The sequence below is a fragment of the Bombina bombina genome, chromosome 9, assembly GCF_027579735.1.
Source record: "Bombina bombina isolate aBomBom1 chromosome 9, aBomBom1.pri, whole genome shotgun sequence".
NCBI classification, from domain to species: domain Eukaryota; kingdom Metazoa; phylum Chordata; class Amphibia; order Anura; family Bombinatoridae; genus Bombina; species Bombina bombina.
In genome coordinates this window covers 266,582,539-266,608,563 of record NC_069507.1, presented here as the reverse complement: position 1 = coordinate 266,608,563, position 26,025 = coordinate 266,582,539, and the positions used below count along the sequence as shown (strand labels likewise).

The 26,025-nt window shown below is 34.1% G+C and overlaps 1 protein-coding gene across 1 annotated transcript in view; it reads left to right on the top strand.

Moving 5' to 3' along the window:
- Nucleotides 1–26,025, top strand: part of LOC128640574 (alpha-2-macroglobulin-like) — a 222,341-nt gene that overhangs the window by 40,613 nt on the left and 155,703 nt on the right. The window contains exon 12 of the mRNA XM_053693045.1: nucleotides 16,442–16,672. Within this exon, the coding sequence (XP_053549020.1) occupies nucleotides 16,442–16,672 (231 nt within the window). The remainder of the gene's footprint in view (nucleotides 1–16,441; nucleotides 16,673–26,025) is intronic.

The window sequence follows — 26,025 nt, the reverse complement described above, 5'->3', positions numbered from 1 at the left end:
TATTACACTTCTGAGCTTAGTGCAGCACTGATCTACACTATATGTTGTATAAAAATATTGTACTATATGTGTAATATTACACTTCTGAGCTTAGTGCAGCACTGATCTACACTATATGTTGTATAAAATATTGTACTATATGCGTATATTACACTTCTGAGCTTAGTGCAGCACTGATCTACACTATATGTTGTATAAAATATTGTACTATATGCGTAATATTACACTTCTGAGCTTAGTGCAGCACTGATCTACACTATATGTTGTATAAAATATTGTACTATATGCTGTAATATTACACTTCTGAGCTTAGTGCAGCACTGATCTACACTATATGTTGTATAAAATATTGTACTATATGCGTAATATTACACTTCTGAGCTTACTGCAGCACTGATCTACACTATATGTTGTATAAAATATTGTACTATATGCGTAATATTACACTTCTGAGCTTAGTGCAGCACTGATCTACACTATATGTTGTATAAAATATTGTACTATATGTGTAATACTACACTTCTGAGCTTAGTGCAGCACTGATCTACACTATATGTTGTATAAAATATTGTACTATATGCGTAATATTACACTTCTGAGCTTTAATGCAGCACTGATCTACACTATATGTTGTATAAAATATTGTACTATATGCGTAATATTACACTTCTGAGCTTAGTGCAGCACTGATCTACACTATATGTTGTATAAAATATTGTATTATATGCGTAATATTACACTTCTGAGCTTAGTGCAGCACTGATCTACACTATATGTTGTATAAAATATTGTACTATATGTGTAATATTACACTTCTGAGCTTAGTGCAGCACTGATCTACACTATATGTTGTATAAAATATTGTACTATATGTGTAATATTACACTTCTGAGCTTAGTGCAGCACTGATCTACACTATATGTTGTATAAAATATTGTACTATATGTGTAATATTACACTTCTGAGCTTAGTGCAGCACTGATCTACACTATATGTGGTATAAAATATTGTACTATATGTGTAATGTTACACTTCTGAGCTTAGTGCAGCACTGATCTACACTATATGTTGTATAAAATATTGTACTATATGTGTAATATTACACTTCTGAGCTTAGTGCAGCACTGATCTACACTATATGTTGTATAAAATATTGTACTATATGTGTAATATTACACTTCTGAGCTTAGTGCAGCACTGATCTACACTATATGTTGTATAAAATATTGTACTATATGCTGTAATATTACACTTCTGAGCTTAGTGCAGCACTGATCTACACTATATGTTGTATAAAATATTGTACTATATGCTGTAATATTACACTTCTGAGCTTAGTGCAGCACTGATCTACACTATATGTTGTATAAAATATTGTACTATATGTGTAATATTACACTTCTGAGCTTAGTGCAGCACTGATCTACACTATATGTTGTATAAAATATTGTACTATATGCGTAATATTACACTTCTGAGCTTAGTGCAGCACTGATCTACACTATATGTTGTATAAAATATTGTACTATATGTGTAATATTACACTTCTGAGCTTAGTGCAGCACTGATCTACACTATATGTTGTATAAAATATTGTACTATATGCGTAATATTACACTTCTGAGCTTAGTGCAGCACTGATCTACACTATATGTTGTATAAAATATTGTACTATATGTGTAATATTACACTTCTGAGCTTACTGCAGCACTGATCTACACTATATGATGCATAAAATATTGTACTATATGCGTAATATTACACTTCTGAGCTTAGTGCAGCACTGATCTACACTATATGTGGTATAAAATATTGTACTATATGTGTAATATTACACTTCTGAGCTTAGTGCAGCACTGATCTACACTATATGTTGTATAAAATATTGTACTATATGCGTAATATTACACTTCTGAGCTTAGTGCAGCACTGATCTACACTATATGTTGTATAAAATATTGTACTATATGCGTAATATTACACTTCTGAGCTTAGTGCAGCACTGATCTACACTATATGTGGTATAAAATATTGTACTATATGTGTAATATTACACTTCTGAGCTTAGTGCAGCACTGATCTACACTATATGTTGTATAAAATATTGTACTATATGCGTAATATTACACTTCTGAGCTTTAATGCAGCACTGATCTTCACTATATGTTGTATAAAATATTGTACTATATGTGTAATATTACACTTCTGAGCTTAGTGCAGCACTGATCTACACTATATGTTGTATAAAATATTGTACTATATGTGTAATATTACACTTCTGAGCTTAGTGCAGCACTGATCTACACTATATGTTGTATAAAATATTGTACTATATGCGTAATATTACACTTCTGAGCTTAGTGCAGCACTGATCTACACTATATGTTGTATAAAATATTGTACTATATGCGTAATATTACACTTCTGAGCTTAGTGCAGCACTGATCTACACTATATGTGGTATAAAATATTGTACTATATGTGTAATATTACACTTCTGAGCTTAGTGCAGCACTGATCTACACTATATGTTGTATAAAATATTGTACTATATGCGTAATATTACACTTCTGAGCTTTAATGCAGCACTGATCTACACTATATGTTGTATAAAATATTGTACTATATGCGTAATATTACACTTCTGAGCTTTAATGCAGCACTGATCTACACTATATGTTGTATAAAATATTGTACTATATGTGTAATGTTACACTTCTGAGCTTATTGCAGCACTGATCTACACTATATGGTGTATAAAATATTGTACTATATGCGTAATATTACACTTCTGAGCTTAATGCAGCACTGATCTACACTATATGTTGTATAAAATATTGTACTATATGCGTAATATTACACTTCTGAGCTTAGTGCAGCACTGATCTACACTATATGTTGTAAAAAATATTGTACTATATGCGTAATATTACACTTCTGAGCTTAGTGCAGCACTGATCTACACTATATGTTGTATAAAATATTGTACTATATGCGTAATATTACACTTCTGAGCTTAGTGCAGCACTGATCTACACTATATGTTGTATAAAATATTGTACTATATGCGTAATATTACACTTCTGAGCTTAGTGCAGCACTGATCTTCACTATATGTTGTATAAAATATTGTACTATATGCGTAATATTACACTTCTGAGCTTAGTGCAGCACTGATCTACACTATATGTTGTATAAAATATTGTACTATATGTGTAATATTACACTTCTGAGCTTAGTGCAGCACTGATCTACACTATATGTTGTATAAAATATTGTACTATATGCGTAATATTACACTTCTGAGCTTAGTGCAGCACTGATCTACACTATATGTTGTATAAAATATTGTACTATATGTGTAATATTACACTTCTGAGCTTACTGCAGCACTGATCTACACTATATGATGCATAAAATATTGTACTATATGCGTAATATTACACTTCTGAGCTTAGTGCAGCACTGATCTACACTATATGTGGTATAAAATATTGTACTATATGTGTAATATTACACTTCTGAGCTTAGTGCAGCACTGATCTACACTATATGTTGTATAAAATATTGTACTATATGCGTAATATTACACTTCTGAGCTTAGTGCAGCACTGATCTACACTATATGTTGTATAAAATATTGTACTATATGCTGTAATATTACACTTCTGAGCTTAGTGCAGCACTGATCTACACTATATGTTGTATAAATATTGTACTATATGTGTAATATTACACTTCTGAGCTTAGTGCAGCACTGATCTACACTATATGTTGTATAAAATATTGTACTATATGCGTAATATTACACTTCTGAGCTTAATGCAGCACTGATCTTCACTATATGTTGTATAAATATTGTACTATATGTGTAAATATTACACTTCTGAGCTTAGTGCAGCACTGATCTACACTATATGTTGTATAAAATATTGTACTATATGTGTAATATTACACTTCTGAGCTTAGTGCAGCACTGATCTACACTATATGTTGTATAAAATATTGTACTATATGCGTAATATTACACTTCTGAGCTTAGTGCAGCACTGATCTACACTATATGTTGTATAAAATATTGTACTATTGCGTAATATTACACTTCTGAGCTTAGTGCAGCACTGATCTACACTATATGTGGTATAAAATATTGTACTATATGTGTAATATTACACTTCTGAGCTTAGTGCAGCACTGATCTACACTATATGTTGTATAAAATATTGTACTATATGCGTAATATTACACTTCTGAGCTTTAATGCAGCACTGATCTACACTATATGTTGTATAAAATATTGTACTATATGCGTAATATTACACTTCTGAGCTTTAATGCAGCACTGATCTACACTATATGTTGTATAAAATATTGTACTATATGTGTAATGTTACACTTCTGAGCTTATTGCAGCACTGATCTACACTATATGGTGTATAAAATATTGTACTATATGCGTAATATTACACTTCTGAGCTTAATGCAGCACTGATCTACACTATATGTTGTATAAAATATTGTACTATATGCGTAATATTACACTTCTGAGCTTAGTGCAGCACTGATCTACACTATATGTTGTATAAAATATTGTACTATATGCGTAATATTACACTTCTGAGCTTAGTGCAGCACTGATCTACACTATATGTTGTATAAAATATTGTACTATATGCGTAATATTACACTTCTGAGCTTAGTGCAGCACTGATCTACACTATATGTTGTATAAAATATTGTACTATATGCGTAATATTACACTTCTGAGCTTAGTGCAGCACTGATCTACACTATATGTTGTATAAAATATTGTACTATATGCGTAATATTACACTTCTGAGCTTAGTGCAGCACTGATCTACACTATATGTTGTATAAAATATTGTACTATATGCTGTAATATTACACTTCTGAGCTTAGTGCAGCACTGATCTACACTATATGTTGTATAAAATATTGTACTATATGCGTAATATTACACTTCTGAGCTTAGTGCAGCACTGATCTACACTATATGTTGTATAAAACTATTGTACTATATGCGTAATATTACACTTCTGAGCTTAGTGCAGCACTGATCTACACTATATGTTGTATAAAATATTGTACTATATGTGTAATATTACACTTCTGAGCTTAGTGCAGCACTGATCTACACTATATGATGTATAAAATATTGTACCTATATGCGTAATATTACACTTCTGAGCTTAGTGCAGCACTGATCTACACTATATGTTGTATAAAATATTGTACTATATGTGCTAATATTACACTTCTGAGCTTAGTGCAGCACTGATCTACACTATATGTTGTATAAAATATTGTACTATATGTGTAATATTACACTTCTGAGCTTAGTGCAGCACTGATCTACACTATATGTTGTATAAAATATTGTACTATATGTGTAATATTACACTTCTGAGCTTAGTGCAGCACTGATCTACACTATATGTTGTATAAAATATTGTACTATATGCAGTAATATTACACTTCTGAGCTTTAGTGCAGCACTGATCTACACTATATGTTGTATAAAATATTGTACTATATGCGTAATATTACACTTCTGAGCTTACTGCAGCACTCGATCTACACTATATGTTGTATAAAATATTGTACTATATGGTAATATTACACTTCTGAGCTTAGTGCAGCACTGATCTACACTATTATGTTGTATAAAATATTGTACTATATGCGTAATATTACACCTTCTGAGCTTACGTGCAGCACTGATCTACACTATATGTTGTATAAAATATTGTACTATATGTGTAATATTACACTTCTGAGCTTAGTGCAGCACTGATCTACACTATATGTTGTATAAAATATTGTACTATATGCGTAATATTACACTTCTGAGCTTAGTGCAGCACTGATCTACACTATATGTTGTATAAAATATTGTACTATATGCGTAATATTACACTTCTGAGCTTAGTGCAGCACTGATCTACACTATATGTTGTATAAAATATTGTACTATATGCGTAATATTACACTTCTGAGCTTAGTGCAGCACTGATCTACACTATATGTTGTATAAAATATTGTACTATATGTGTAATATTACACTTCTGAGCTTAGTGCAGCACTGATCTACACTATATGTTGTATAAAATATTGTACTATATGCGTAATATTACACTTCTGAGCTTAGTGCAGCACTGATCTACACTATATGTTGTATAAAATATTGTACTATATGCGTAATATTACACTTCTGAGCTTAGTGCAGCACTGATCTACACTATATGTTGTATAAAATATTGTACTATATGTGTAATATTACACTTCTGAGCTTAGTGCAGCACTGATCTACACTATATGTTGTATAAAATATTGTACTATATGCGTAATATTACACTTCTGAGCTTAGTGCAGCACTGATCTACACTATATGTTGTATAAAATATTGTACTATATGCTGTAATATTACACTTCTGAGCTTAGTGCAGCACTGATCTACACTATATGTTGTATAAAATATTGTACTATATGCTGTAATATTACACTTCTGAGCTTAGTGCAGCACTGATCTACACTATATGTTGTATAAAATATTGTACTATATGCTGTAATATTACACTTCTGAGCTTAGTGCAGCACTGATCTACACTATATGTTGTATAAAATATTGTACTATATGCGTAATATTACACTTCTGAGCTTAGTGCAGCACTGATCTACACTATATGTTGTATAAAATATTGTACTATATGTGTAATATTACACTTCTGAGCTTAGTGCAGCACTGATCTACACTATATGTTGTATAAAATATTGTACTATATGTCGTAATATTACACTTCTGAGCTTAGTGCAGCACTGATCTACACTATATGTTGTATAAAATATTGTACTATATGTGTAATATTACACTTCTGAGCTTAGTGCAGCACTGATCTACACTATATGTTGTATAAAATATTGTACTATATGTGTAATATTACACTTCTGAGCTTAGTGCAGCACTGATCTACACTATATGTGTATAAAATATTGTACTATATGCGTAATATTACACTTCTGAGCTTGCAGCACCGATCTACACTATATGTTGTATAAAATATTGTACTATATGTAATATTACACTTCTGGTTACTGCAGCACTGATCTACACTATATGTTGTATAAAATATTGTACTATATGCGTAATATTACACTTCTGAGCTTAGTGCAGCACTGATCTACACTATATGTTGTATAAAATATTGTACTATATGCGTAATATTACACTTCTGAGCTTAGTGCAGCACTGATCTACACTATATGTTGTATAAAATATTGTACTATATGCGTAATATTACACTTCTGAGCTTAGTGCAGCACTGATCTACACTATATGTTGTATAAAATATTGTACTATATGCGTAATATTACACTTCTGAGCTTAGTGCAGCACTGATGTACACTATATGTTGTATAAAATATTGTACTATATGCGTAATATTACACTTCTGAGCTTAGTGCAGCACTGATCTACACTATATGTTGTATAAAATATTGTACTATATGCGTAATATTACACTTCTGAGCTTAGTGCAGCACTGATCTACACTATATGTTGTATAAAATATTGTACTATATGCGTAATATTACACTTCTGAGCTTAGTGCAGCACTGATCTACACTATATGTTGTATAAAAATATTGTACTATATGCGTAATATTACACTTCTGAGCTTAGTGCAAGCACTGATCTACACTATATGTTGTATAAAATATTGTACTATATGAGTAATATTACACTTCTGAGCTTAGTGCAGCACTGATCTTCACTATATGTTGTATTAAAATATTGTACTATATGCGTAATATTACACTTCTGAGCTTAGCTGCAGCACTGATCTCCACTATATGTTGTATAAAATATTGTACTATATGCAGTCATATTACACTTCTGTGCTTAGTGCAGCACTGATTACATATATGATGTATAAAATATTGTACTATATGCGTAATATTCACTTCTGAGCTTAGTGCAGCATGATCTACATATATGTTGTATAAAATATTTGTCTATATGCGTAATATTACCACCTTCTGAGCTTAATGCAGCACTGATCTACACTATATGTTGTATAAAATATTGTACTATATGCGTAATATTACCACTTCTGAGCTTAGTGCAGCACTGATCTACACTATATGTTGTATAAAACTATTGTACTATATGTGTAATATCTACACTTCTGAGCTTTAGTGCAGCACTGATCTACACCTATATGTTGTATAAAATATTGTACTATATGCGTAATATTACACTTCTGAGCTTAGTGCAGCACTGATCTACACTATATGTTGTATAAAATATTGTACTATATGCGTAATATTACACTTCTGAGCTTAGTGCAGCACTGATCTACACTATATGTTGTATAAAATATTGTACTATATGTGTAATATTACACTTCTGAGCTTAGTGCAGCACTGATCTACACTATATGTTGTATAAAATATTGTACTATATGCTGTAATATTACACTTCTGAGCTTAGTGCAGCACTGTTCTACACTATATGTTGTATAAAATATTGTACTATATGCTGTAATATTACACTTCTGAGCTTAGTGCAGCACTGATCTACACTATATGTTGTATAAAATATTGTACTATATGTGTAATATTACACTTCTGAGCTACTGCAGCACTGATCTACACTATATGTTGTATAAAATATTGTACTATATGCTGTAATATTACACTTCTGAGCTTAGTGCAGCACTGATCTACACTATATGTTGTATAAAATATTGTACTATATGCGTAATATTACACTTCTGAGCTTAGTGCAGCACTGATCTACACTATATGTTGTATAAAATATTGCTACTATATGTGTATATTACACTTCCGAGCATACTGCAGCACTGATCTACACTATATGATGCTATAAAATATTGTACTATATGTGTAATATTACACTTCTGAGCTTTAGTGCAGCACTGATCTACACTATATGTTGTATAAAATATTGTACTATATGTGTAATATTACACTTCTGAGCTTAGCTGCAGCACTGATCTACACTATATGTTGTATAAAATATTGTACTATATGCGTAATTATTACACTTCTGAGCTTAGTGCAGCACTGATCTACACTATATGTTGGTATAAAATATTGTACTATATGCGTATATTACACTTCTGAGCTTAGTGCAGCACTGATCTACACTATATGTTGTATAAAATACTTGTACTATATGTGTCTATACTTACACTTCTGAGCTTAGTGCAGCACTGATCTACACTATATGTTGTATAAAATATTGTACTATATGCGTAATATTACACTTCTGAGGCTTTAGTGCAGCCACTGATCCTACACTATATGTGTATAAAATATTGTACTATATGCGTAATATTACACTTCTGAGCTTAGTGCAGCACTGATCTACACTATATGTTGTATAAAATATTGTACTATATGACGTAATATTACACTTCTGAGCTTAATGCAGCACTGATCTACACTATATGTTGTATAAAATATTGTACTATATGCGTAATATTACACTTCTGAGCTTAGTGCAGCACTGATCTACACTATATGTTGTATAAAATATTGTACTATATGTGTAATATTACACTTCTGAGCTTAGTGCAGCACTGATCTACACTATATGTTGTATAAAAATAATGTACTATATGCGTAAATATTACACTTCTGAGCTTAGTGCAGCACTGATCTACACTATATGTTGTATAAAATATTGTACTATATGCGTAATATTACACTTCTGAGCTTAGTGCAGCACTGATCTACACTATATGTTGTATAAAATATTGTACTATATGTCGTAATATTACACTTCTGAGCTTAGTGCAGCACTGATCTACACTATATGTTGTATAAAATATTGTACTATATGCGTAATATTACACTTCTGAGCTTAGTGCAGCACTGATCTACACTATATGTTGTATAAATATTGTACTATATGCGTAATATTACACTTCTGAGCTTAGTGCAGCACTGATCTACACTATATGTTGTATAAAATATTGTACTATATGCGTAATATTACACTTCTGAGCTTAGTGCAGCACTGATCTACACTATATGGTTGTATAAAATATTGTACTATATGCTGTAATATTACACTTCTGAGCTTACTGCAGCACCGATCTACACTATATGTTGTATAAAATATTGTACTATATGCGTAATATTACACTTCTGAGCTTAGTGCAGCACTGATCTACACTATATGTTGTATAAAATATTGTACTATATGCGTAATATTACACTTCTGAGCTTAGTGCAGCACTGATCTACACTATATGTTGTATAAAATATTGTACTATATGTGTAATATTACACTTCTGAGCTTAGTGCAGCACTGATCTACACTATATGTTGTATAAAATATTGTACTATATGCGTAATATTACACTTCTGAGCTTAGTGCAGCACTGATCTACACTATATGTTGTATAAAATATTGTACTATATGTGTAATATTACACTTCTGAGCTTAGTGCAGCACTGATCTACACTATATGTTGTATAAAATATTGTACTATATGTGTAATATTACACTTCTGAGCTTATTGCAGCACTGATCTACACTATATGTTGTATAAAATATTGTACTATATGTGTAATATTACACTTCTGAGCTTAGTGCAGCACTGATCTACACTATATGTTGTATAAAATATTGTACTATATGCTGTAATATTACACTTCTGAGCTTACTGCAGCACCGATCTACACTATATGTTGTATAAAATATTGTACTATATGCTGTAATATTACACTTCTGAGCTTACTGCAGCACTGATCTACACTATATGTTGTATAAAATATTGTACTATATGCTGTAATATTACACTTCTGAGCTTACTGCAGCACCGATCTACACTATATGTTGTATAAAATATTGTACTATATGCGTAATATTACACTTCTGAGCTTAGTGCAGCACTGATCTACACTATATGTTGTATAAAATATTGTACTATATGTGTAATATTACACTTCTGAGCTTAGTGCAGCACTGATCTACACTATATGTTGTATAAAATATTGTACTATATGCGTAATATTACACTTCTGAGCTTACTGCAGCACTGATCTACACTATATGTTGTATAAAATATTGTACTATATGTGTAATATTACACTTCTGAGCTTAGTGCAGCACTGATCTACACTATATGTTGTATAAAATATTGTACTATATGCGTAATATTACACTTCTGAGCTTACTGCAGCACTGATCTACACTATATGATGTATAAAATATTGTACTATATGCGTAATATTACACTTCTGAGCTTAGTGCAGCACTGATCTACACTATATGTTGTATAAAATATTGTACTATATGCGTAATATTACACTTCTGAGCTTACTGCAGCACCGATCTACACTATATGTTGTATAAAATATTGTACTATATGCGTAATATTACACTTCTGAGCTTAGTGCAGCACTGATCTACACTATATGTTGTATAAAATATTGTACTATATGCGTAATATTACACTTCTGAGCTTAGTGCAGCACTGATCTACACTATATGTTGTATAAAATATTGTACTATATGTGTAATATTACACTTCTGAGCTTAGTGCAGCACTGATCTACACTATATGTTGTATAAAATATTGTACTATATGCGTAATATTACACTTCTGAGCTTAGTGCAGCACTGATCTACACTATATGTTGTATAAAATATTGTACTATATGTGTAATATTACACTTCTGAGCTTAGTGCAGCACTGATCTACACTATATGTTGTAAAAAATATTGTACTATATGCGTAATATTACACTTCTGAGCTTAGTGCAGCACTGATCTACACTATATGTTGTATAAAATATTGTACTATATGCGTAATATTACACTTCTGAGCTTAGTGCAGCACTGATCTACACTATATGTTGTATAAAATATTGTACTATATGTGTAATATTACACTTCTGAGCTTAGTGCAGCACTGATCTACACTATATGTTGTATAAAATATTGTACTATATGCGTAATATTACACTTCTGAGCTTAGTGCAGCACTGATCTACACTATATGTTGTATAAAATATTGTACTATATGCGTAATATTACACTTCTGAGCTTAGTGCAGCACTGATCTACACTATATGTTGTATAAAATATTGTACTATATGTGTAATATTACACTTCTGAGCTTAGTGCAGCACTGATCTACACTATATGTTGTATAAAATATTGTACTATATGTGTAATATTACACTTCTGAGCTTAGTGCAGCACTGATCTACACTATATGTTGTATAAAATATTGTACTATATGCGTAATATTACACTTCTGAGCTTAGTGCAGCACTGATCTACACTATATGTTGTATAAAATATTGTACTATGTGCGTAATATTACACTTCTGAGCTTAGTGCAGCACTGATCTACACTATATGATGCATAAAATATTGTACTATATGTGTAATATTACACTTCTGAGCTTTAATGCAGCACTGATCTACACTATATGTTGTATAAAATATTGTAATATATGTGTAATATTACACTTCTGAGCTTAGTGCAGCACTGATCTACACTATATGTTGTATAAAATATTGTACTATATGCTGTAATATTACACTTCTGAGCTTAGTGCAGCACTGATCTACACTATATGTTGTATAAAATATTGTACTATATGTGTAATATTACACTTCTGAGCTTACTGCAGCACCGATCTACACTATATGTTGTATAAAATATTGTACTATATGTGTAATATTACACTTCTGAGCTTAGTGCAGCACTGATCTACACTATATGTTGTATAAAATATTGTACTATATGTGTAATATTACACTTCTGAGCTTACTGCAGCACCGATCTACACTATATGTTGTATAAAATATTGTACTATATGTGTAATATTACACTTCTGAGCTTAGTGCAGCACTGATCTACACTATATGTTGTATAAAATATTGTACTATATGCTGTAATATTACACTTCTGAGCTTAGTGCAGCACTGATCTACACTATATGTTGTATAAAATATTGTACTATATGCGTAATATTACACTTCTGAGCTTAGTGCAGCACTGATCTACACTATATGTTGTATAAAATATTGTACTATATGCGTAATATTACACTTCTGAGCTTAGTGCAGCACTGATCTACACTATATGTTGTATAAAATATTGTACTATATGTGTAATATTACACTTCTGAGCTTAGTGCAGCACTGATCTACACTATATGTTGTATAAAATATTGTACTATATGCGTAATATTACACTTCTGAGCTTAGTGCAGCACTGATCTACACTATATGTTGTATAAAATATTGTACTATATGTGTAATATTACACTTCTGAGCTTAGTGCAGCACTGATCTACACTATATGTTGTATAAAATATTGTACTATATGTGTAATATTACACTTCTGAGCTTACTGCAGCACTGATCTACACTATATGTTGTATAAAATATTGTACTATATGTGTAATATTACACTTCTGAGCTTAGTGCAGCACTGATCTACACTATATGTTGTATAAAATATTGTACTATATGTGTAATATTACACTTCTGAGCTTAGTGCAGCACTGATCTACACTATATGTTGTATAAAATATTGTACTATATGCTGTAATATTACACTTCTGAGCTTAGTGCAGCACTGATCTACACTATATGTTGTATAAAATATTGTACTATATGCGTAATATTACACTTCTGAGCTTAGTGCAGCACTGATCTACACTATATGTTGTATAAAATATTGTACTATATGTGTAATATTACACTTCTGAGCTTAGTGCAGCACTGATCTACACTATATGTTGTATAAAATATTGTACTATATGCGTAATATTACACTTCTGAGCTTAGTGCAGCACCGATCTACACTATATGTTGTATAAAATATTGTACTATATGCGTAATATTACACTTCTGAGCTTACTGCAGCACCGATCTACACTATATGTTGTATAAAATATTGTACTATATGCGTAATGTTACACTTCTGAGCTTACTGCAGCACTGATCTACACTATATGTTGTATAAAATATTGTACTATATGCGTAATATTACACTTCTGAGCTTAGTGCAGCACTGATCTACACTATATGTTGTATAAAATATTGTACTATATGCGTAATATTACACTTCTGAGCTTACTGCAGCACTGATCTACACTATATGTTGTATAAAATATTGTACTATATGTGTAATGTTACACTTCTGAGCTTAGTGCAGCACTGATCTACACTATATGTTGTATAAAATATTGTACTATATGTGTAATATTACACTTCTGAGCTTAGTGCAGCACTGATCTACACTATATGATGTATAAAATATTGTACTATATGCGTAATATTACACTTCTGAGCTTATTGCAGCACTGATCTACACTATATGTTGTATAAAATATTGTACTATATGCGTAATATTACACTTCTGAGCTTAGTGCAGCACTGATCTACACTATATGTTGTATAAAATATTGTACTATATGCGTAATATTACACTTCTGAGCTTAGTGCAGCAGTAAATGAACCTCAAGGTGCAAACTCTGTCTCATAAAAACAAACTGATCCTGTAATGACTGCTCACAGATGGTATTGGATTACTGTGGCACTACCCATTACATTATTATGTATTTATAAAGTGGCAAAAAATGTATACAGCACCACATATTGTGCCAGATTATGAGTAGAGCACTATTTAGCGCTTTCACTAGAACGCTAATTGTGCATAAAAGTAAACTTTTTGCACAAGTTGGGTTGTACTCGTATTAGAGTTGAAAGTAAAATGTTATCGCGCTCACCTGATGAGCGCAAATAGCCGAACTTAGACTATTGTGTGTGATAACCTATTCCCCCATAGAAGTCAAGAGAGAAAAAAAAGTGGGGAAAAAACACCCTACTCGTGCGCAAACCAGATTGCAGAATATGTTCTATTTAGTCATAAATAAATATTGTCATTTTTATAACATTGGAATGTGAAATATTTACAGTAAATAGATAGTTAAACACTTTATTAAATATGAATATTACAGAAATATGTTTTTGTCTACTTAAAGTGATGGTAAATTTTCCAAAACTGCTAAACTTATTTGGAAAGGTCTTCTCCTAACTCGCATATCGATATGCGTATTTATTACTTAAGTCATCTGTACACTAATAAATCTAATTTTATTTATGCTACATTACGTCATTGAATGCAGCCTCTCTCCTCGATTTTTCATGTGGGATATTTGAGTGGCAGTTCTTCTAGCCAATCAGAGTATCACCATGAGCCCCATGTTAATTGATCACAGCACGCTCCTGTGCTTGGAATTCTGCGATCAACTTGATATTTGCATGCGCAACTCCTTACACTATTTGCACAACTTAATCACTGTTACTGTTGCGCAAATAGCGTAAGCAGTTGCGCATGCGAATATTAAGTTGATCTCAGAGTTCCAAGCATGGGAGCGTGCTGTGATCGCGTTTACTTTCAACTTGTAATACCAGTTCAATCTAACATGAGCGCAAGCAAATGCGAAAACCCAATATCGCTTGCACGAAAATGCTTGTACTCCACTCGTAATCTGGTCCATTGTGTGTTACAAGGATAAGATTAACAATACAAGCAAAGGAGATTCCCACCCTTTAGCAACAGTGATCGCAAGTGCAACTTTTTACAAAATACACCTCAGACAATGGTACTTACTATAGTTACAGACTCACTAAAAATGTGTGAAATATTCATAGTAGATAATTATCAATATGAGAATCCAAATATTTTATCCCCCCCTCAAAAAGTGTTTCTGATTATTCATAGCCCAACGCCAGTTCCTCAGCCAATGGGGCATAAGTATCAAGCTCCGAATGGAAGCTTGATACAGCAGTTATGAAGCAGCGGTCACAAAGACCGCTGCTCCATAACCTGTCCGCCTGCATCGCCGGAAATCAACCTGATGGAGTACGATCGGGTTGATTGACACCCCCCTGCTGGTGGCCGATTGGCCGTGATTCTGCAGGGGGCGGCGTTGCACCAGAAGCTCTTGTGAGCTGCTGGTGCAATGCTGAATACTGTGAGCGTATTGCTTGCCGTATTCAGCAAGCAATGGCGGACCTGATCTGCAGTGTTGGATCAGGTCTGCCAGACCTTGATAACTATAGGCCAATATCTTTACACACATTATTACTCAGGAAAAACATTCCAGGTCTGTGCTACATATAGATGACAAGTGGTATTAACTAATAGTATAACTAAAAAGCAGCTAATCCAATTACAGTTTGTGAGGACGGAGCTTCTGGGGTAACCATTGCTCTATAATGTGCCTGTACACAGACTGATATATGGACTAGTCCTTAACCACAATATCAAATCAATGTGTCACAATAATACCACATTATATGCCATGAATGCCATATGTATAGTAGAGTGAATTATACTGTTTATTGCTCACTCCTCAGGCACTTTACAAACAGCCTAACATTTGCACCTTTAATCACTGGATAAATCCTACATTCTCCAATGCCTACTATACTGTGAATCGGTTCTACTCCCGGACTAGAAGCTACGTGGATCTACAGGGCCCCGCAGGGGACCTGGCTTGTGGACAAACTTACGGAGTCAGGGTGCGATATGTGCTAGGCAAAGAAGCAACAAGAGATGGAGTGAGCATAGTCAGATTCTACTATCAGGTGAGTAACACAGGAGCTTAGGTAAGTGGGAGAATAACCTTAGGCAGGAAGAGTGAGGAATAAAGAGAGGCCTTGAGAGACTTTCACAGGTTCAGATTGGGAGTAAATTGTGATTTAACAGGCAGTAAAAAACACTTTAGCCAGTTCTGGGGTGATGTCTAAGTATAATAGTATGAGAAAATAATGTACAACCCCTAATTCCGAAAAAGTTGGGACAGTGTGGAAAATGAAAAAAAAAATACAAATAATAATTTGAAAATTCAATTCAGTACTATAATAAAAAAAACACATCATTAACACATGATTTGATGTTTTACTTGAATTTAAAGTATTTTTGAAAGCATACACTAATTTCAAATCTGATGACTACAACACTTCCAAAAAAGTTGGGACTGTTTACCACTGTGTAACATCACCTTTTATTTTAATAACACTTATTAAGCATTTGGGAACTAAAAAAAACAGTTGGTTAAGTTTAGCAAGCAGAATTTTCCCCCATTCATCCATTATGCATGTCTTCACCTGTACGGGACCTTCGTTGTCTTATTTTGCGCTTCATAATGCGTCACACATTCTCAATCTGAGAAAGGTCAGGAATGCAGGCTGACCATGCTAGAACCTGTACTCTCTGCTTATGCAACCATGCGCTTGTAATCCGGGCAGAAAGCCGTTTGGCGTTGTCCTGCTGGAAAATACATAAACGTCTCTGGAAAAGACAACATCTGGATGGCAGCATATGTTGCTCATAAATGTATACGTATCTTTCTGTATTACAGATGTGCAAGTTACCCATGCCATGGGCACTGACCCACTCCCATACGATGACAGATGTTAGCTTTTGGACCTGATGTTGATAACAACTTGGATGGTCCTTTTCCTCTTTGGCCCGGAGAACACAACGGCTGTTTTTTCCAAATATTATTTAAAATGTTGACTAATCACACCACAAAACACAAGTCCACTGTGCTACTGTCCATCTCAGTTAAGACTGAGCCAAAAAAAGTTGTTGGCGCTTCTGGACAGTGTTGATGTATGGCCTCTGCTTTGCATAGTAAAGCCTTAACTTGCATCTGTAGATGCAGCGTCGAATCGTGCTGACTGACAAAGGTTTACCAAAGTATTCCCGAGCCCATGTCAGGATATCTATTACAGACTCATGACGGTTTTGAGACAGCGACGTCTGAAGGATCAGAGATCACGCACATTCAGAAGTGGTTTTCAGCCTTGCCCTTTACGCAAAGAGATTTAACCAGATTTCTTGAATCTTTTAATTATATTGTTCACTGTAGAAGGTGAAATGCCCAAAATCCTACCGATTTGTCTTTGGGGAATGTTGTTCTCAAAGTGTTGGATAATTCGCTGACGCATCTGTTGGCAGATTGGTGAGCCTCGACCCATCCTTGCTCTTAAAGGACTAGGCTTTTTTGGAGGCTCTTTATATACTCTAATTACACGATAGCCTCACCTGTTTCACATCACCTTCTTATTTCAGCTTGTCACATCGCTATTATTTCTAAACTGCCCCTGTCCCAATGTCCCAACTTTTTTGGAACGTGTTGCAGCCATCAGATTTGAAAAGAGTGTCTATTTTCAAAACTACATTAAATTCACAAAGTAAAACATCAGATAATTTGTTAAAGTGTTTTTAATATAGTACAGTATAGTTTAGGAGGATTACAATTTTCAAATTACACTTTTTTTTGGCATTTTACATACTGTCACAACTTTTTTGGAATGGGGTTTGTATAATGCTACTTTTCTAACAGTAATAGTATTAATTGACTGACTTGTCTAACAGTAATAGTGTTTAGTGACTGACTTGTCTAACAGTAATAGTGTTTAGTGACTGACTTGTCTAGCAGTAATAGTGTTTAGTGACTGACATGTTTACACCTAACACCCTAACATGAACGCTGAGTCTAAACACCCCTAATCTTACACTTATTAACCTCTAATCTGCCGCCCCCAACATTGTCGCCACCTACATTATATTTTTTAACCCCTAATCTACTGCTCCGGACATCGCCGACACTATAATAAACGTATTAACTCCTAAACCGCGCACTCCCGCCTCGCAAACGTTAGTAAAATATAATTAAACCCCTAATCTGCCGTCCCTAACATTGCCGCCACTTACCTACATTTATTAACCCCTAATCTGCCGCAACTATACTAAATGTATTAGCCCCTAAACCTAAAGTCTAACCCTTACCCTAACACCCCCTAACTTAAATATAATTACAATAAATCTAAATAAAAATTTATATTATGACCTAAATAATACCTATTTAAAACTAAATAATTACCTGTAAAATAAACCCTAAGCTAGCTACAATATAACTAATAGTTACATTGTAGCTATCTTAGGGTTTATTTTTATTTTACCGGCAAGTTTGAATTTATTTTAACTAGGTAGAATAGTTAGTAAATAGTTATTAACTATTTAATAACTACCTAGCTAAAAGAAATACAAAAGTACCTGTAAAATAAAACCTAACCTAAGTTACACTAACACCTAACACTACACTAGAATTAAATAAATGACCTAAATTAAATACAATTAAATAAGTTAAATACAATTAGCTAAAGTACAAAAAAAAAACTAAATTACAGAAAATAAAAAACAAATTACAGATCTCTAAACTAATTACACCTAATCTAATAGCCCTATCAAAATAGCCCCCCCCCCCCCCAATAAAAAAAAAGCTAGCCTAAACTAAACTATTAATAGCCCTTAAAAGGGCCTTTTGCTGGGCATTGCCCCAAAGTAATCAGCTCTTTTACCTGTAAAAAATAAATACAAACACCCCCCAACAGTAAAATCCACCACCCACACAACAAACCTCCCAAATAAAAACCTAACTAAAAAAACCTAAGCTCCCCATTGCCCTGAAAAGGGCATTTGGATGGGCATTGCCCTTAAAAGGGCAGTTAGCTCTTTTGCGGCCCAAAGCCCTAATCTAAAAATAAAACCCACCCAATACACCCTTAAAAAAACCTAACACTAACCCCCTGAAGATCGACTTACTGTTCTGAAGACCGGACATAGATCCTCAAGGAAGCGGCAGAAGTCTTCATCCAACTGGGCCGAAGTCCTCAACGAAGCTGGGAGAAGTCTTCATCCAAGCCAGGCGAAGTGGTCCTCCAGACGGGCAGAAGTCTTCATCCAGACGGCATCTTCTATCTTCATCCGGCATCTTCTATCTTCATCCATCCGACGCAGAGTGGCTCCATCTTCAAGACATCCGACGTGGAGCATCCTCTTCATCCGGAGTCTTCTTACTGAATGAAGGTACCTTTAAGTGATGTCATCCAAGATGGCATCCCTTAGATTCCGATTGGCTGATATAATTCTATCAGCCAATCGGAATTAAGGTAGAAAAAATCCTATTGGCTGATGCAATCAGCCAATAGGATTGAAGTTCAATCCTATTGGCTGATCCAATTAGCCAATAGGATTGAGCTCGCATTCTATTGGCTGATTGGAACAGCCAATAAAATGCAAGCTAAATCCTATTGGCTGATTGCATCAGCCAATAGGATTGAACTTCAAACCTATTGGCTGATTGCATCAGCCAATAGGATTTTTTCAACCTTAATTCCTATTGGCTGATAGAATTCTATCAGCCATTCGGAATCTAAGGGACGCCATCTTGGATGATGTCACTTAAAGGTACCTTCATTCAGTAAGAAGATTCTGGATGAAGAGGATGCTCCACGTCGGATGTCTTGAAGATGGAGCCGCTCCGTGTCGAATGGATGAAGATAGAAGATGCCGTCTGGATGAAAACTTCTGCCCGTCTGGAGGACCACTTCGCCCGGCTTGGATGAAGACTTCTCCCGGCTTCGCTGAGGACTTCGGCCCGGTTGGATGAAGACTTCTGCTGCTTCCTTGAGGATGGATGTCCGGTCTTAAGAACAGTAAGTCGATCTTCAGGGGGTTAGTGTTAGGTTTATTTGTGGGTGTATTGGGTTGGTTTTATTTTTATGTTAGGGCTTTGGGCTGCAAAATAGTTAACTGCCCTTTTAAGGGCAATGCCCATCCAAATGCATTTTTCAGGGCAATGGGGAGCTTAGGTTTTTTTAGATAGTATTTTATTTGGGGGGTTGGTTGTGTGGGTGGTGGGTTTTACTGTTGAGGGGGTGTTTGTATTTATTTTTTACAGGTAAAAGAGCTGATTACTTTGGGGTAAAGCCCCGCAAAAGGCCCTTTTAAGGGCTATTGATAGTTTAGTTTAGGCTAGGGTTTTTTTTTTATTTTGGGGGGGGGCTTTTTTATTTTGATAGGGCTATTAGATTAGGTATAATTAGTTTAAAGATCTGTAATTTGCTTTTTATTTTCTGTAATTTTGTGTTTGTTTTTTTTTGTACTTTAGCTAATTGTATTTAATTTATTTAATTGTATTTCATTTATGTAAATTATTTAATTGTAGTGTAGTGTTAGGTGCTAGTGTAACTTAGGTTAGGTTTTATTTTATAGGTACATTTGTATTTATTTTAGCTAGGTAGTTATTAAATAGTTAATAACTATTTAATAACTATTCTTCCTAATTAAAATAAATACAAACTTGCCTGTAAAATAAAAATAAAACTCTAAACTAGCTACAATGTAACTATTAGTTATATTGTAGCTAGCTTAGGGTTTATTTTACATTTAAGTATTTAGTTTTAAATAGGAATTATTTAGCTCATAATATTAATTTTTATTTAGATTTATTGTAATTATATTTAAGTTAGGGGGTGTTAGGGTTAGGGTTAGACTTAAGTTTAGGGGTTAATACATTTAGTATAGTGGTGGCGACATTGGGGGCGGCAGATTAGGGGTTAATAATATTTAACTAATGTTTGCGAGATGGGAGTGCGCGGTTTAGGGGTTAATATGTTTATTACAGTGTCGGCGATGTCCGGAGCGGTAGATTAGGGGTTAAAAAATATAATGTAGGTGGCGACGATGTCAGGGGCGGCAGATTAGGGGTTAATAAGTATAATACAGGTGTCGGCGATGTCGGGGCGGCAGATTAGGGGTTAATAAGTGTAAGATTAGGAGTGTTTAGACTCGGGGTTCATGTTAGGGTGTTAGGTGTAAACATACATTTTATTTCCCCATAGGAATCAATGGGGCTGCGTTACTGAATTTTACGCTGCTTTTTTGCAGGTGTTAGACTTTTTCTCAGCCAGCTCTCTTCTTTGATTCCTATGGGGAAATCGTGCATGAGCACATACAACCAGCTCACTGCTGATTTAAGCAGCGCTGGTATTGAAGTGCGGTAAGGAGCACAATTTTGCTCAACGCTCACTTCTTGTCTTTTAACGCCGGGTTTGTAAAAACCTGTAATACCAGTGCTGCAGGTAAGTGAGCGGTGAGAAAAAAAAACTGCTCGTTAGCACCGCACAGCTTCTAACGCAAAACACGTAATCTGGCCGATACTGTTTCATGACTGGTTTGTCTAACAGTAACAGTGTTTTAATGACTGACATGTCTAACAGTAATAGTGATTTGTTACTAACTTGTCTAACAGTAATAGTGTTTTAGTGACTTACTTGTCTAACAGTAATAGTATTTTGTGACTGACTTGTCTATCAGTAATAGTGTTTAGTGACTTACTTGTCTATCAGTAATAGTGTTTAGTGACTGACTTGTCTATCAGTAATAGTGTTTAGTGACTTACTTGTCTATCAGTAATAGTGTTTAGTGACTGACTTGTCTATCAGTAATAGTGTTTTGTGACTGACTTGTCTAATAGTAATAGTGTTTTAGTGACTGACTTGTCTATCAGTAACAGTGTTTTATGACTGACTTGTCTATCAGTAATAGTGTTTAGTGACTGACTTGTCTATCAGTAACAGTGTTTTATGACTGACTTGTCTATCAGTAATAGTGTTTAGTGACTGACTTGTCTATCAGTAACAGTGTTTTATGACTGACTTGTCTATCAGTAACAGTGTTTTAGTGACTTACTTGTCTAACGGTAATAGTGATTTGTGACTGACTTGTCTATCAGTAACAGTGTTTTAGTGACTTACTTGTCTAACGGTAATAGTGATTTGTGACTGACTTGTCTATCAGTAACAGTGTTTTAGTGACTTACTTGTCTAATAGTAATAAGGCTAGATTACGAGTTTTTGTCGTTAAGGCTGTGCGGTGCTAACGCTCCTTTTTTTCTCACAGCTCACTTAAGACAACGCTGGTATTACGAGTTTTCTGCAAGCTGGCGTTAGCCTCAGAAAAGTGAGCGTTGAGCAAAATTTAGCTCCACATCTCACCTCAATACCAGCGCTGCTTACGGTAGCGGTGAGCTGGCTAAACGTGCTCGTGCACAATTTCCCCATAGGAAACAATGGGGCTGAGATGGCTGAAAAAAAACCTAACACCTGCAAAAAAGCAACATTCAGCTCTTAGCGCAGCCCCATTGATTCCTAAGGGGAAACACATTTTATGTCTACACCTAACACCCTAACACCCTAACATGAACCCCTAGTCTAAACACCCCTAATCTTACACTTATTAACCCCTAATCTGCCACCCCCGACATCGTCGCCACCGGAATTATATTATTAACCCGTAATCTGCCGCTCCAGACACCGCCGCCACCTACATTATACTTATTAACCCCTAATCTGCTGCCCCCAACATCGCCGAACCCTACATTTTATTTATTAACCCCTAATCTTCCGCCCCAATGTCGCCGCAACTATAATAAAGTTATTAACCCCTAAACCTAAGTCTAACCCTAACACCCCCCCAATTTAAATATAATTTAAAATAATCTAAATAAAATTACTACAATTAAATAAATTGTTCCTATTTAAAACTAAATACTTACCTATAAAATAAACCCTAAGCTAGCTACAATATAACTAATAGTTACATTGTATCTAACTTAGGGTTTATTTTTATTTTACAGGCAACTTTGTATTTATTTTAACTAGGTACAATAGTTATTAAATAGTTATTAATTATTTATTAACTACCTAGTTAAAATAAAAACAAATTTACCTGTAAAATAAAACCTAACCTAAATTACAATTACACCTAACACTACACTATAATTAAATTAATTACCTAAACTAACTACAATTAAATACAATTACAGAAAATAAACTAAAGTACAAAAAAACCACTAAATTACAGAAAATAAAAAAATAATTACAGGATTTTTAAACTAATTACAACTAATCTAATTCCCCTAATAAAATAATAATAATAAAAAAATAATAAAAATCCCTACACTATACTAAATTACAAATAGCCCTTAAAAGGGCTTTTTGCGGGGCATTGCCCCAAAGTAATCAGCTCTTTTACCTATAAAAAAAATACAATACCCCCCCAACATTAAAAAACACCACCCACACACCCAACCCTACTCTAAAACCCACCCAATCCCCCCTTAATAAAACCTAACACTAACCCCTTGAAGATCACCCTACCTTGAGACATCTTCACCCAGCCGGGCAGAAGTGGTCCTCCAGACGGGCAGAAGTCTTCATCCTATCCGGGCAGAAGAGGACCTCCGGATGGGCAGAAGTCTTCATCCAGACGGCATCTTCTACCTTCATCCATCCGGAGCAGAGCGGGTCCATCTTGAAGCCAACCGACGCGGAGCATCCTCTTCTTCCGACAACTCCCGACGAATGAAGGTTCCTTTAAATGACGTCATCCAAGATGGTGTCCCTTGAATTCTGATTGGCTGATAGAATTCTATCAGCCAATCGGATTTAAGGTAGGAAAAATCCTATTGGCTGATGCAATCAGCCAATAGAATTGAAGTTCAATCCTATTGGCTGATCCAATCAGCCAATCGGATTGAGCTTGCATTCTATTGGCTGTTCCAATCAGCCAATAGAATGCAAACTCAATTCTATTGGCTAATTGCATCAGCCAATAGGATTTTTCCTACCTTAATTCCAATTGGCTGATAGAATCCTATTCTTTTCATACTTTAGTTTATTTAATTTAATTGTACTTAATTGTAGTTAATTTAGGGAATTAATTTAATTATAGTGTAGTGTTAGGTGTAATTATAACTTAGGTTAGGTTTTATTTTACAGGTAAATTTGTACTTATTTTAACTAGGAAGTTATTAAATAGTTAATAACTATTTAATAACTATTGTACCTAGTTAAAATAAATACAAAGTTGCCTGTAAAATACAAATAAACCCTAAGCTAGATACAATGTAACTATTAGTTATATTGTAGCTAGCTTAGGGTTTATTTTATAAGTATTTAGTTTTAAATAGGAATAATTTATTTAATTGTAGTAATTTTATTTATATTTATTTAAATTATATTTAAGTTAGAGGGGTGTTAGGGTTAGGGTTAGACTTAGATTTAGGGGTTAATACATTTAATATAGTGGCGGCGACGTTGGGGGCGGCAGATTAGGGGTTAATAAATGTAGGTAGGTGTCGGCGATGTTAGGGACGGCAGATTAGGGGTTAATAATATTTAACTAGTGTTTGCGAGGCAGGAGTGCGGCGGTTTAGGGGTTAATATATTTATTAATGCGGCGGCGATGTCCGGTCGGCAGATTAGGTGTTAAAAAATTTATTTAAGTGTTTGCGATGTGGGGGGCCTCGGTTTAGGGGTTAATAGGTAGATTATGGGTGTTAGTGTACTTTTTAGCACTTTAGTTAAGAGTTTTATGTTACGGCGTTAGCCCATAAAACTCTTAACTACTGACTTTTAAATGCGGTATCAGTCTTGACAGGAGAGGCTGTACCGCTCACTTTTTCCAACAATCGTAATACCGGCGTTAGGAAAATCCCATTGAAAAGATAGGATACGCAATTGATGTAAGGGGATTTGCGGTATGTTAAAATCGCCGAAAAAAAGTGAGCGGTACACCTGTACCTGTCACACTCGTAATACCAGCGGGCGTTAAAAAGCAGCATTGGGACCCCTCAACGCTGCTTTTTAAGGCTAACGCAAGACTTGTAATCTAGGCGATAGTGTTTTGTGACTGACTTGTCTATCAGTAATAGTGTTTTGTGACTGACTTGTCTATCAGTAATTGTGTTTTAGTGACTTACTTGTCTAATAGTAATAGTGTTTTGTGACTGACTTGTCTAATAGTAATAGTATTTTGTGACTGACATGTCAAACAGTAATAGTGTTTTGTGACTGACATGTCTAACAGTAATAGTATTTTGTGACTGACATGTCTAACAGTAATAGTGTTTTAGTGACTTACTTGTCTAATAGTAATAGTGTTTTGTGACTGACATGTCTAACAGTAATAGTGTTTTGTGACTGACTTGTCTAATAGTAATAGTGTTTTGTGACTGACTTGTCTAACAGTAATAGTGTTTTTTGACTGACTTATCTAACAGTAATAGTGTTTTGTGACTGAC